At 38.3% G+C, this 14,116-nt stretch overlaps 1 protein-coding gene across 1 annotated transcript in view; it reads left to right on the plus strand.

Moving 5' to 3' along the window:
• ARAP2 (ArfGAP with RhoGAP domain, ankyrin repeat and PH domain 2) overlaps nucleotides 1-14,116 on the plus strand; it is a 123,884-nt gene that overhangs the window by 76,414 nt on the left and 33,354 nt on the right. The window contains 4 exon segments of the mRNA XM_075709047.1: nucleotides 809-1,021; nucleotides 3,248-3,353; nucleotides 5,222-5,369; nucleotides 6,220-6,288. Of these exon segments, the coding sequence (XP_075565162.1) occupies nucleotides 809-1,021; nucleotides 3,248-3,353; nucleotides 5,222-5,369; nucleotides 6,220-6,288 (536 nt within the window).

The following is a 14,116-nucleotide window of genomic DNA, read 5'->3' on the forward strand; positions in this document are numbered from 1 at the left end:
GGGTTTTGTAAAAAATACAGTTCTCTTTCAAGAAATGTGGGGAATGTGGGAAACACCTCTACAAAGAGAAACAACAGGACTGTACATCTATGCCAAACTTCCACAAGTTCTTTAAAAAAAAACAAAAAAAAAATTGGCTACTCTCATATGCAGTAATTGAAGGTAGTCTTGACTCTGTTTAAGACTATTGAATTTTCTTTTAAGTTGGCTTTGAGCTTTGGGTTTTTTTAGTTGTAAAATACAAGAATAGTGACTGCCTGATGTCTTCCTGAACGTGAGAAAAATCAGAAAAAAAGAATACTTTGTACTAATCTTGAGGCTTTTAAGAGTGAAATGTTTCAGGTTGGATGAATACAATAATACTTTACTGAGTCCTAAGTTGAGTTGATCAGTAGGTTAATAAAATAGTGGGAGTTTTGCTCATGAAAGCAGCCGTGTTTTATGCATAATACCATACCAGTCATCAAAACTTCTTTCCTTTACTGTGGCTTTTGAAACTATTGTTTTAGGAAGTCCTGAAGAGGTTTGGGGATTTGAATTGCCTGTAAAGTATTCCTGAAATTGTGATCCCAGGCTTGCTTAATATTACAACGTGTATTTTTGCAAAGAGGTCTGGTTGGGTGTAAGCAGGCTTGGCAGTGTTTTGACTAACAAAGTAAGTATGTGCAAAAGGCCAGAGAGATTTTAGTAGGAAATATGATGTGTATGACAGCCAGATATGCTTTTCATATAATAATATTTGGAATTATTAAAAGAATACTCGATTTTACATTGATTTATTTTTCTGTCCTGTATTTCTGTAACTTAGGTTTAGGTAGCAAGCAGATCTACCTTAAGAATGGTGATTCTTCCAATGTGGCTGAACTGCTGGAAAGCTTCAAAAAAGATGCAAGGAGTGTTAAACTAAGAGCAGGAAAACATCAGCTTGAAGATGTAACTGATGTATTGAAAAGTTTCCTTTCGCAAATAGATGATGCACTTCTCACTAAAGAACTTTATCCATTCTGGATCTCTGCATTAGGTAATGTATTTAATAATGTTCAATACAGGAAAGGTTATGTGTACATTTTCAGTATTAAATTTGAGGGAGTTGTTAATTACTTGCCCTGTGTTGACCTGTGTTATTTGATAATCGGCAAACAATTGTAGTAAGGAAAAAAATGTTTAGAGCTTGGCTGCAAAAGATTTATGTTAATCAGAGATTATTTTATTGCCTTTAAGTGAACCAGGGTAGTAATAACAAGTAGCGATGTATCCTTGACAATATATCTGTAAACAGTAGACCAGTATTGCACTGTGTCCTAGTTGGATCAGCTAAGGCAAGAAGTGATGATTAATATTTTATGGAAGCATTAATGGTAGAATTCAAGAAATAGACAAATGGAAAAAAACATGTACTCTGTCTTTTCATCATATATAGAAGTCTAGTTCAAAAATGGCAAAATGTTGATGCTATCATCTGCATGATAATTAAATGACAGTCTTGCTTAAATTCTTCAAATACATTTTATGAACATTCCCACAAAGTTATGTATATTAACAATGTAGACTTGTTAACAACTGTTACTTGTTTTTTGTTTCCTTACAAATATGAATTCAATTTGAAAGAAAATTTAAGTAACTTCAACCCAGACTGTAACTTGTGATGTATTTATAACATGAGGATGTGTGTCTCTGTATGGTTGAAAACAGAACCATGAGATTACTAATACATTAATTAGTTACTCATTATATAAATTGTGATGATCTTTATAGTGTTCTTACAAAACAGCTGTATTTATTTGTTTCTATATTGCAGTATTTACAGACTGCAAGAAACAAACTCTTTCCCTCCCAAACTGTGGTATAAAATTGCAGGTGATGCATAGCAATAAGAGATGCATAGGAAAAGCTAGCATAGACCATTAATTTCTACATTAGTCCATTGAAGTCATATAGGCCTATTTACTGTGTGGTGAGTTTTGTCTTTAAAAAAATATATTAAAAGCATATTCCTCTCTGATTTTGCTTAAGTTCAAACTTATGGAGGTTGCTTTAATAAGAACCACTAGAAGTTTGGGAAATTCAAGTATGAATTTTACACATTTTTGACCTTTAACCTCTATTTGAACAAACTAGAGGAAAGAATATTAAGAATTTATTCACTTACCACAAGATTGCTCTCATCAGAAATCAGAAAAAGTTGTATCTGTAGCAGTTTAAAGTTGGCTGTTCTGTGAAAGTGCATGATGGTGTTACAGTGATTTAACTTCCTGATTTGTACCTGGCGCTAAAATTCTGCTTCAGCTTTACAGTGGAGAATCTTGTCCTGTTATAGTTAAGTGACACTGAAAGTACTTGTGGGAAGACTAAAACACTGAGGAAGATAGAGTAGAAGACCTTTAAGCTGGTTTTTTGTTGTTTGTTTATTTATTATTCCAATTACCAAAGAAATCAAAACATAGTGTGGTAGTTAGTGGAGAGTGCTAGCAATCAGCTGGAAGAGATAAGAGTTCTTCTGTGCTTTTTCTTTTCAGAAACTTGAGAGAAGCAAGGGACTGAGAACTAAAAGCCAAATAAATAAATAAATAAAATTTACATTAACTTTGCTCATGCCCTGAGCAGGATTATGCTTTGTAGTATCTATGCAGCACAGGGAGGTAGACTTAACTTGAAGGTAGAGAGCTGTGGCTGTGTCTCAGATACTGTAATTGGCAAGACTGGAATTCCTATCATCGGCTCTGCCACTGTTCAGCTATGTAACTTTGTACAACTTATTCACCGCCCCTTCCCCTTTGCTCTCCTCTTATCAGTCTTATATATTTGGATCTTTAAACTACTTCAGACCTTAAGACACTTTTCCAATAAAAATAAAAAAGATGAAAAGGTCTTTTCCTTTCTCATCTCTGGGAACTCCTAGAAGTACATTTGCACTTGTGCATACACAGATGCACTCACATGTGTGCACACACAAACTACAGATTAAATATCCGTTGAGAGGAATATCCTGGGATTTTGTCTTAAACTATAGCAAATGGTGCTTGAGCATAGAACTGGCCCTCTTTATTGCTGATACTCTTTCCCTGAACTAGTGTACAATAATAGATGTTGTTAATAGTAGATTGTCAGTATTGCCTTTATGAAGACGAGGTTGACTGGGTAAATTGTGGTTTTAAATAACTAGATGATGCTAATATAGTTAATGACAACTGCTGTTGGTTTTTAGTGTGCGTTGTTATAATGCTCAATGATTATTATTTTCCGGCAGATACACAGAATGAAAAGGAACGTGTGAGGAAGTATGGAGCTTTTATTCGGACGCTTCCACCAGTCAATAGGGCAACTTTGGCTGCTTTAATTGAACATCTTTACAGGTCAATGCAAATAATGCAGTGTAGCAGAGAAATTCTTGTAATGTGTTCTCAGTATAACTGTACCATAAATGAAATGTGGCTTGTTTCATTAAGTAGTAAGCATCAAAAGCTTACCTAGTTGTGACGATTAATTATATTTGATTCCCTTTAATTTATAATGTGTTTTTTCTTCGGTTGTATTTTTAGCAGTAGGTGTCTATAAATATCAATGGGATGGAACAGCCTTACAGTGATAGAGGGCTGCCAGTGTATGTGTCCAAGTAGGGTAATTTTTGATGTAATTTCTTTATACGAACTCATTTTACCCCAGTCTGCTAGTCTTCCAGAGGATTGTTGCAAATGGTTCTTGAAATTAAAAGATTTTTTCAGGGAAAATGTCCTTCTCCACAATCTGTATAGCACATAATAACCTTGAGAATTAGGTACCCTTTCTGGTTTTCATCAGTGCTTCTTTTTGCAACTGAGGTAGCAGTAGAGAATATCCAAAATATAAACTTGTTTAAGCGACAAAGGTCATGTCTTATTCCTAGATCAAATAAGCGGCAGCAAAATAATTGTGACTTGGATGATTCTGCAGTGTCATGGTTAAATAGTAAAGGCATATATTATATTATATTATTAAACAAGTCAAATTATATTCCTGGTAAAATGTAGCGGGTAGAGAATGTATAGAACCTTTTCTTTAGAGGATACTGTGTTTAGAAATTACATTACATAGCCAGGTACCTAGCAGATGTCCTTTAAAAACTATTTATGCAATTATGAAATTGATTGGAGCCATTATTGGGATAAAGATTATAGTTAGTATTGTGTTTAATGATGTTTCTAAGCATATCCATTTCAGATATATTAATATGCTGTTATATCTGTTCTGAAAGTAGTTTGGATTCATGTGTATAACAGCCAAAATTCTGTGATACTTTAAAGTGCTTCTGAAAGAGGACACATGTAAACAACAGAACTGATAGGAAAACTTTACCATAAGTATAGAAACTAAGAAGAATCTAATTTCTTTCCACATTTTGTTTGATCTTGGATCATAAGTTTGTAGGATATACTTATGTAAGGTAATATAGCGAAGCTGTGTTTAGTGTTGATGCAGCCTCACCTTGGGTACTGTGTGGAGTTCTGGGCCCGACACTTTAAGAAGGATGTTAAGGTCCTTGAATGTGTTCAGAAGGCAACAAAACTGGTGGAAAGGCTGGAAGGCCTATCCTATGAGGAGTGGCTAAGAACTTTGGGCTTGGCTGGTTTGGAGAAAAGGAGACTGAGGCGTGACCTCATTGCTCTCTACGGCTTCCCGAGGAGGGGAAGTGGAGAGGGTGGTGCTGATCTCTTCTCCCTGGTATCCAGTGGTAGGACATGTGGGAATGGTTCAAATCTGTGCCAGGGGAGGTTCAGACTTGGTATTGGGAAACATTTCTTTACTGAGAGGGTGGCCAAATACTGGAACAGGCTTCCTTAGAGAGGTGATGGATGCCCCAAGCCTGTCAGTGTTTAAGAGGCATTTGGACAATGCCCTTAACAGCATGCTTTAACTTCTGGTCAGCCCTGAAGTGGTCAGGCAGTTGGACTAGATAATCATTGTAGATCCCTTCCAACTGAACTGTTCTATTCTATTTTTATTCTATTCTATTCTAAATAATTTTGGTATCACTTGACATGCAGATAGAAAGTATGAGTTTTCATTTCTGTAATGAGATGTGAGATAAAGAAATAAATATAAAAAAGAACAAATAATATTAGACTTTTTCATTGCATTTAATGTTGTTATGCTTTTTGAAATGCACTCCATATTCTGTAGAGGAGCCTCAGACAATTAAAGGAACAATGAAACATTCTAAATATGTTAATTTTTTCTTCAACAGGGTGCAAAAATGTTCTGAAATCAATCATATGAACCCTCACAATCTAGCCATGGTGTTTTCGTCGTTCTTATTTCAAACTAAAGGCCAAACTAGTGAAGAAGTCAATGTAATTGAAGATCTAATTAAAAATTATGTGCAGCTTTTTGATGTAAGTATCTTTATATAAAAGTGTCCTAATTACTCAGCTGTTAGACACACTAAAATATAGAAATCTTCTTAAAGATAATCTTGCTATTAGTTACACTGTCTGAGGATTTGTCGGGTTTTTGAGCTCTAATTCAGTGGACATCATTCTTTGTCTGCTTTAAATTTTATGTCCCAGCTAGCTTAGCCTGTGTAGGAAACATTATATTTATAGGATTGGTGTGAGCTACTGTTTTCCAAAATGGTGCACATTCTTGTTGATGACAACCAGCATACCAATTTTGAGATTATGACTATTAAAAATAATACTTCTATTCAAATTTTATGGGCCTGGTCAGAACTGAAGCGTGGAAGAATTCTGTGTTCTTTGTCTCTGAGCTGTGGTTACAATAAAGACTTTAGAGAAAATGTTTGGTTCCTTAGGCCTAGAAAGAACATTAAATCCAACTAGGTAGAAAAGATACTACTAGCGGCAATTAGTATTAGCCATTTTGGTTGAGAGTTTACTGTGCCACTATAACATTGTCTGGCAGTTTTTCATGTAGTCTTCTCTCTTCTGATGTGTATTTGGTAAAGTTTATAGTAATGAATCCCATCAATGAAGTGCTGTTTCTGACTGATAGAATATTTTACATAGCTGCTTCAATAAGAACATGATTATCAGTATTGTTAATTGTAACAATATTTATTATTGTTACATTATTATTTATTATTTACTGTTGTTAAATGTAAGCATTCGTCTGTATTTATATTTGTATTTATCTTAGTTTATTACATTAGTGTTAGCTAGTTTGTGTTGTAATTTTTATACTAGCTCCCTTATTAATTGATCAAAAATGATCCATTTTAAACAGATAAATGAAGACCAGGTCAAACAAATGGATATAGAGAACAGTTTTATTACCAGGTGGAAAGACACTCAGGTAAGTGGCAAATATAAAGGGTATGAAAACATTTTTAACAAAGACTAGTTTGTTGTTTACAGGTTTTTATACCTAGATATCTAAATGTAAATTGCTAATTTTGTATAATGACCAGTGTTGTTTACTACAGAGCTGAGGGAAATCAAATAAAACAAAAGAGGAGGCATAAACTGATAGACCAAAACAATTCTGTGTAAAGCATACTGTGGAATTGTGTTCTGGCCTGAGTAGTGGGATAACTTACAGGTTGTTACATGCTTTTACTGTTCTTCATAAATTTGAGTAGAAGGTGTCCTGGTTTTGGCTGGGATAGGGTTAATTTTCCTCTTAGTAGCAGGCATAGTGCTGTGTTTTGGATTTAGTAGGAGAAGAATGTTGATAACGCGCTGATGCTGTAGTTGTTGCCAAGTAGTACTTGTGCTAGTCAAGGACTTTTCAGCTTCCCATGCTCTGCCAGGTGCACAAGAAGCTGGGAGGGGGCACAGCCAGAATAGTTGATCCAAACTGGCCAAAGGGCTATTCCATACCATATGACGTCATGCTCAGTATATAAACTGGGGGGGGGGGTTGGCCGGGGAGCAGCGATCGCTGCTCGGGAACTGTCTGGGTATCGGTCAGCGGGTGGTGAGCAATTGCATTGTGCATCACTTGCTTTGTATATTATTATTACTACTATTATTATATTCTTATTATTGTCATTGCTATTTTACTTTATTTCAATTATTAAACTGTTCTTATCTCAACCCAGGAGTGTTTCTCACTCTCACTCCTCCGATTCTCTCCCCCATCCCATCGGGCTAGGGGGAGTGAGCAAGCGGCTGCGTGGTGCTTAGTTGCTGGCTGGGGTTAAACCACATCAGAAGGAAATGGTCAACATTTGCAAGTGTGAAAGTGATGACCTGTCTTTTTTTAGTTTTAAACATGCATATTAAATGCCTTCACGTATATATTAATACTTTTATTATTTCATGAGCTTTGGCTATACATGGTCTCTCTTCATTAGAGTTTCACCATCCCTTTGAGTTTAAAGCATCTGAATCTCTAGCCACATCCTGGTTTTTGACCATTTCTAGAACTCCAAAGCCCAAATACTATCTGGGGAATCTTCAGACACATACTAACAGTCAAAGTGAACTTTAGGATTCAATATAAGGAAATGGGAGATCTTATGCCACTTACTATCATCCTGAGTTCCAGTCTTACCTGTAACAACTTTTGAATTACTTCAGAGTGGTAAGAAACAGTGAAGTGATAGCATGTTTCACTGTCTGAATGGTATTTGTGTACAGTCCTAATTAAAGCAAAAATTGTTAGGTTTCATAACACTACTGAGGTGGCTGAATTAAGAGAGGTAAAAGGACATGTAGGGAGCTTAAAAGCTTTTTCAGAAATCTAAAGTAGTGGAGGAGAAGCTTTCAGTGATTTTGGAGCTTACAGGGTTTTAGAAACTAATAGAAAACTAGCAGAAAAAAATCTATAATGCTTTCTCTGTTGGCTGCCTTCCCCCTTCCGGCAACAGTTTTGTGATACCCTGTAAACCATCATTAAGAAGGCAGGGTCTTGCAAATAAAGGTAGAAATTGCATGTTCTGTGAATTGCTATCTGGAGTCTTATTTTTATCTCATATTCCCTTATTGTCTGGGTCAGAGTGGCATGAAGCTTTCTGACCATAATGGCCTACTGTGAATGTACATATAGAAGGTAGAATGCCTACTGCCTCCTTTTGGTGCCTGGTGGGGAGTGACCAAGTCGCTGTGAAACAATTTAAAGTTTACTTCTAGTGTCTGTCTTGCAGAATGGAAACATCTGCCTTGGTAGTGGCAAAAAAACCCACCCAAATTTGATACCTCTAAGAGCATTCTGCAAGGCAGGGGTTGAAGTCTCTTTAATGAAACTTATTAATTCTGGGGTCCCTGAAAAGGACTTTATTGAGATTAGAGAATAACAATTTGAAGCCTAAGATAGTGGAAATGGAGACTTTTAAACACATTCTTTTCTGTGGTTTTAGAACCAAGAAAAAATGCTTTTTACACTATTAACATTTTCCAGGCAACTCTGGGAAGCTGTAATGGTTAAATGTTTGTAATAACTTCTGGAAAAATTAGGGAGGTATGAGAGGAGTATCATGAGTAGAGAAGGAGACAGTGGAGACATTTTGATTAGATAAGGAGAAAAAAGTAGAAAGGAAACAGAAAGGCTGTTGATGGATTGAATAATATAGTAGCAACTGCTGGCTAAGTGGGTTTGTCTAAAACTGAAGCTGTGAGGAATATAGAGAAGTCCCAAATAAAGTGGTTTTGTTTTGTTTTGTATTTTTCTACCCCAGATACCACTGCGAAATCACCTTTATGAGGTGTATTGTATTTGGAAGTCTGCCTATTGAAGAAAAAAAGAGACGCTTGCTTTTGTTTTTTTAAAATAAAAGTCTAGGCTTTCTAAAAATGGTAAGGACTTTATTAAAAAGCTTCCAGCACCTGAAAAGCTAGTCTCCCAAATTTTAAACTTTATAATCAAATTGGAACCTTCATGAATAATTGGGCCTGTTTGGACTGGTTTCCCTAAGACTCTCCAGGTTGTTGGGAGGCAGAGTTATAGAAAGACGGAACCAGGATTTTAACTGTTCTTATTTTGCTTTCAGCAAAGTCTCTAGCATTAATAATCAGCTTTCTGAATTGATGGTTACACCTACTGTGTTAATAGACTCTGGCATGATTCTCATAACACACATGGCTAAGCTTTAAATTCTTTACAAAAAATAGTAATATCACTTTAACCTTAAAAATGAAACAAAATCTGCTACCTCATCGCAGAATTACCATAGAATCATAGAATATCTCAAGTTGGAAGGGACCCATAAGGACCATTGAGTCCCAACTCCCTCCTTCTCACAGGTCTACCTAAAACTAAACCATATGACTAAGCATCATCCAGATGCTTCTTGAACTCGTGACAGACTTGGAAGACCGCTTCCCTGGGAAGCGTGTTCCAGTGATCAGCCACCCTCTTAGTGAAGAACCCTTTTCTAATGTCCAGTCTGAACTTCCCCTGACACAGCTTTATTCCAGTTGTCTAGATTTGAAGGAACCTGCTGAGATCATCTAGTCTAATTACACTGCTGCTCAACTATGGCCTCTTAGACCAGGTTGCCTAGGACTGTGTCCTGTCAGATTTTTTTATATTTCCAACAATGGAGCCTCTCTAGGCAACCTCTTCCAGTGTTTGCCCACCTTCACAGTATAACTGTTTCTTTGTGTTCAGACTGAATTTTGTGTGTTTTTAATTTGTGCCTGTTGCCTCTTGTCCTGTCACTGGACATCACTGAGAAGAGTCTGTTTTCTTCATTTCCTCCCATCAGACATTTGTACATGTTGATAAGATTCCCCTGCAAGCCTTCTTTTCTCTAGGCTGAGCAGTCTCAACTCTCTCAGCCTCTTCTTTTGTGAAAGATGCTACAGTTGCTTCATCATCTGGACTCTCTCCAGTAGTTCCATATCTTTCTTGTACTGAGGAGTCCAGCACTGGACACAGTACTCCAGGTGTGGCTTCACCAGTACTGAATAGAAGGAATAATCACTTATCTCCACCGGCTGGCAGTGCTTTGCCTAATGTAGCCCAGGAGGCCATTGACATTCTTTTCTTTGAGGGCTCATTGTTGGCTCATGAACATCTTGTTTTATACTAGGCCATCAAGGTCCTTCTTGGCTGTCGTGGTTTAACCCCAGCAACTAAGCACCATGCAGCTGCTCGCTCACTCCCCCTAGCCCGATGGGATGGGGGAGAGAATCAGAGGAGTAAGAGTGAGAAACACTCCTGGGTTGAGATAAGAACAGTTCAGTAACTGAACTAAAGTAAAATAGTAATGATAATAATAACAATATAATAATAATAGTAATAATAATATACAAAGCAAGTGATGCACAATGCAATTGCTCACCACCTGCCGACTGATACCCAGACAGTTCCCGAGCAGCAATTGCTGCTCCCCGGCCAAGTCCCCCCCCAGTTTATATACTGAGCATGACGTCATACGGTATGGAATAGCCCTTTGGCCAGTTTGGATCAACTATTCTGGCTGTGCCCCCTCCCAGCTTCTTGTGCACCTGGCAGAGCATGGGAAGCTGAAAAGTCCTTGACTAGCACAAGCAGTACTTAGCAACAACTACAACATCAGCATGTTATCAACATTCTTCTCCTACTAAATCCAGAACACAGCACTATGCCTGCTACTAAGAGGAAAATTAACCCTATCCCAGCCAAAACCAGGACACTGGCAAAGCTGCTTTCCAGCTGGTCATCCCCCAGTGTATACTGATACCTGGGATTACTCCTCCCAAGGTGCAAGACTTGGATTTTCCCTTGTTGAATTTTATGAGGTTCCTCTGCCCAGTTCTCCAGCCTGTCAAGGTCCTTCTGAATGTATCAGCCACTCCTCCCAGTTTAGTACCATCTGCAAACTTCTTGAGGATATGCTCTGTCCCATTATCCAGGTCATTGATGAAACTTAATGGTCTCCTGGCTGTTCAGCCAGTTTTCAATCCACATTACTGTCTACTTATATAATGTGTACTTTGTCAGCTTGTTGATGATGATGTTATGGGAGACACTGTCAAAGACTTTACTAAAACTGAGGTAAGAAACATCTGCTGCTATTCTTTCATCCACTAGCATCTTCATTGTAGAGGACTATCAGTTTAGTTAAGCATGATTTCCCCTTCGTAAGTCCATGATGACTAATCCCAATCACCTTGTTCTCGTTCATGTGTTTGGAAACACTTTCCAGCAGGATTTTCTCCATCACCTTCCCAAGGGCTGAGTTGAAGTTGACCAGTCTGTAGCTTCCCAAATCTTTCTCCTTGCCCTTCTTGAAGATGTGTTCTTCCAGTCTTTGGGAACCTCTCCCAGTTGTCATGACTCTTTGAAGATAATTGAGAGTGACTTTACAGTGACATCAGTGAGATTCCTTAGCATTCATGGGTCCTACTTGTCAGGTCACGTGGACTTACGTACATCTAGTTTCTTGAAGTGCTCCTTAACCTGGTCCTTCTCCTCTGAGGGTAATCTTCCTTGCTGCAGACCTTCCCTCTGATTTCAGGAGCCTGGGATTCCTGAAGGTCAGTCTTATCAGTAAAGACTGAGGCAAAGAAGGCATTGAGACCTTGGCTTCTTCTGTGTCATTTGTCACCTTGTCCCCTACCCTATTGAGCAGTGGGTCCATGTTTTACCTAGTCTCCTTTTTGCTGTTTATGTACATGTAGAATCCTTTCCTGTTGCCCTTCACATCCCTTGCAAGCTTCAACTCGAGGTCAGCCTTGTTTTTTCTAACCTTATCCCTGCACAATGGGACAGCAGCTCAGCGCTTTTCTTGGGTCACCTGCCCCTGCTTCCATTGCTTCTATGCTTCGTTTGTATGTCTGAGTTCAGTCAGGAGCTATTCGCTCATCCATCCAGGCCTCATAAATAGAAAGGGATGATTTGCAGTGCTTTATTGTACTTACAATTTGGAAGGCAGCAGTGAAAGGACTTCTTACTCTATTAGGAGGTATGCAACTGTCAAATTTGTTCTCACTCATTCTTAACACATTGCTAGAAATGACTACTTTTAGCTTCAGAGAGAACACTTGTACAAATAGAACTTACAAAATAGAAGAAAATGGTACTTCCTACTTTAGTTTAAAGGGAGAGAGAGGGCTAAGAAGAAAATGCATTAGGAATTGTATTTAAATATTGTCGTGGTTTAACCCCAGTCGGCAACTGAGCACCACACAGCCGCTCGCTCACCCTCCCTCCACCCCAGTGGGATGGGGGAGAGAATTGGAAAAAAAAAGTAAAACCTGTGGGTTGAGATAAAGGCAGTTTAATAGGACAGCAGAGGAATAGAAAATAATAGTAATAATAATGATAAAAGAATATGCAAAGCAAGTGACACACAATGCAATTGCTCACCACCCGCCGACTGATACCCAGACAGTTCCCGAGCAGCGATTGCTGCTCCCCGGCCAAGTCCCCCCCCAGTTTATATACTGAGCATGACGTCATACGGTATGGAATAGCCCTTTGGCCAGTTTGGATCAACTATTCTGGCTGTGCCCCCTCCCAGCTTCTTGTGTACCTGGCAGAGCATGGGAAGCTGCAAAGTCCTTAACTAGTATAAACACTACTTAGCAACAACTAAAACATCACTGTGTTACCAACGTTCTTCTCATTCTAAATCCAAAACACAACACTACCCCAGCTACTAGGACAAAAATTAACTCTATCCCAGCTGAAACCAGGACAAATGTATACATTTGAATATCTATTTTTTTCATCCTATGGGAAAAAAGTTCTCCAAAGAACGTAGTAAATACATCGTGTCTAAGTATTTAGTACCTATGAGTCTCAGCTGGACTGTGGAGTCTCCCTACTGAGTCTCCTAGGTGTGACATGTCACTGATATTAAATTTCATTGAATAATGTTATCACCTGTGTTTATCTGCGAATTTTTGCTGTATGCATTAAGTACTTTCTCAGATGATTTCCAGAGTAAGTTATTATACCATAGCTATGACTTCCATCTCAGCGTTGTGGGTTTGGTTTGGGTGTGTGGTTTTTTTTTTTTTTCACCTCCTGGCAGGCGGTCTTGAGTTTGCGTACCACATAGAGTTGTGAAAATCCAAAAGTCTTAGGTGCACAAAGGCTAACCTTACCTGAGGTACAGAAGTACTGCCTGAGCTTGCTCTGTGATCCTGGGACCCCAGCTGCTCAGAGCAGAGGCCTGACCAGAGTGTGCCCTGGTTCTTTCCAGGCCCATGCTCTTAGGTTGCTGGTGGCATGAACTCAGGCATTGTGTCATGTAAGAAGCAGTATTTCTATTTTAAGAATTTAGTGCAAGGCTCCTGAATCCCGGATGTACTGTTCTGTCCCAGATTAAGCACTTAAGTTACTTGTGAAATGGGTAGGGAGACTTGGAGTCTTAACAGTCAGCATGCTGCATAGGAAGCCTTCTGACCTAGCCAGTAGCTGGGATGCTGAAGGAAGGAGCCTCTTAAATTCTCTTTCTTGCATGCCTGAACACCTGTGTGTCAGATACTGATTCACACACCCAAACCATCATCTTAAGATAAGGTCCTTCCTAAAGGAGAACTTGAATATTTTCTTCCATTTTAATATGCAGATGAGGAATGAGGAGGCTAAATATTTCCTTGAGCAAGGTAAGGGCTGACCTGAATGCATTTCTCCTTCTCTTGAATATCTGTGGTTACAGTGTGGTACAGCTTTATTAGATGCAGTGGAGTGTATTATTTCCGTTGTATCTGGTTACACCCCTTCACAATCCTTCCACAACTTTACAATCATCTGGAATAACTTAGAGCCTGCCTGTTATGGCACTGTCTTGGAAGCGTGATTTCAAATCATTGGGTTTGGCAGTAGGCTTGTTCTGAGTGTATCCTGGATGAGTTTAATGGTTAGCTGGATCGAGCTCCTCAGCTTTACCAAGATGGCACCAGTCCTAAGTAAGAAGAGAAACTTCAGGTACCAGGAATGTTTTAATAGAAAAGGCTAGTTCATTGGATACACATGTACATAAGTGATTGTTTGGAGGATTGCTATTGAGAAATCAAACACAAAAAAAAATCTGTTTAGTCTCTTTTTGCGTTGCTCAAGACCTTATGTGAGCAAGCACTGTGGATTTCCATATGAACTGTTACATAAACAAAGGAAAAATATATCAGAAATATCTGTATGCTAGAAAACCTCAGCCTGAAAAGGAGACAGAAAAGTTGATTATTAATGAAAAATTATTGTAGTAAAGTACCACCTTTTTCACTCTCTTCTAGAAATATTTTAC

This window comes from Pelecanus crispus, chromosome 4, assembly GCF_030463565.1.
Source record: "Pelecanus crispus isolate bPelCri1 chromosome 4, bPelCri1.pri, whole genome shotgun sequence".
Classification (NCBI taxonomy): domain Eukaryota; kingdom Metazoa; phylum Chordata; class Aves; order Pelecaniformes; family Pelecanidae; genus Pelecanus; species Pelecanus crispus.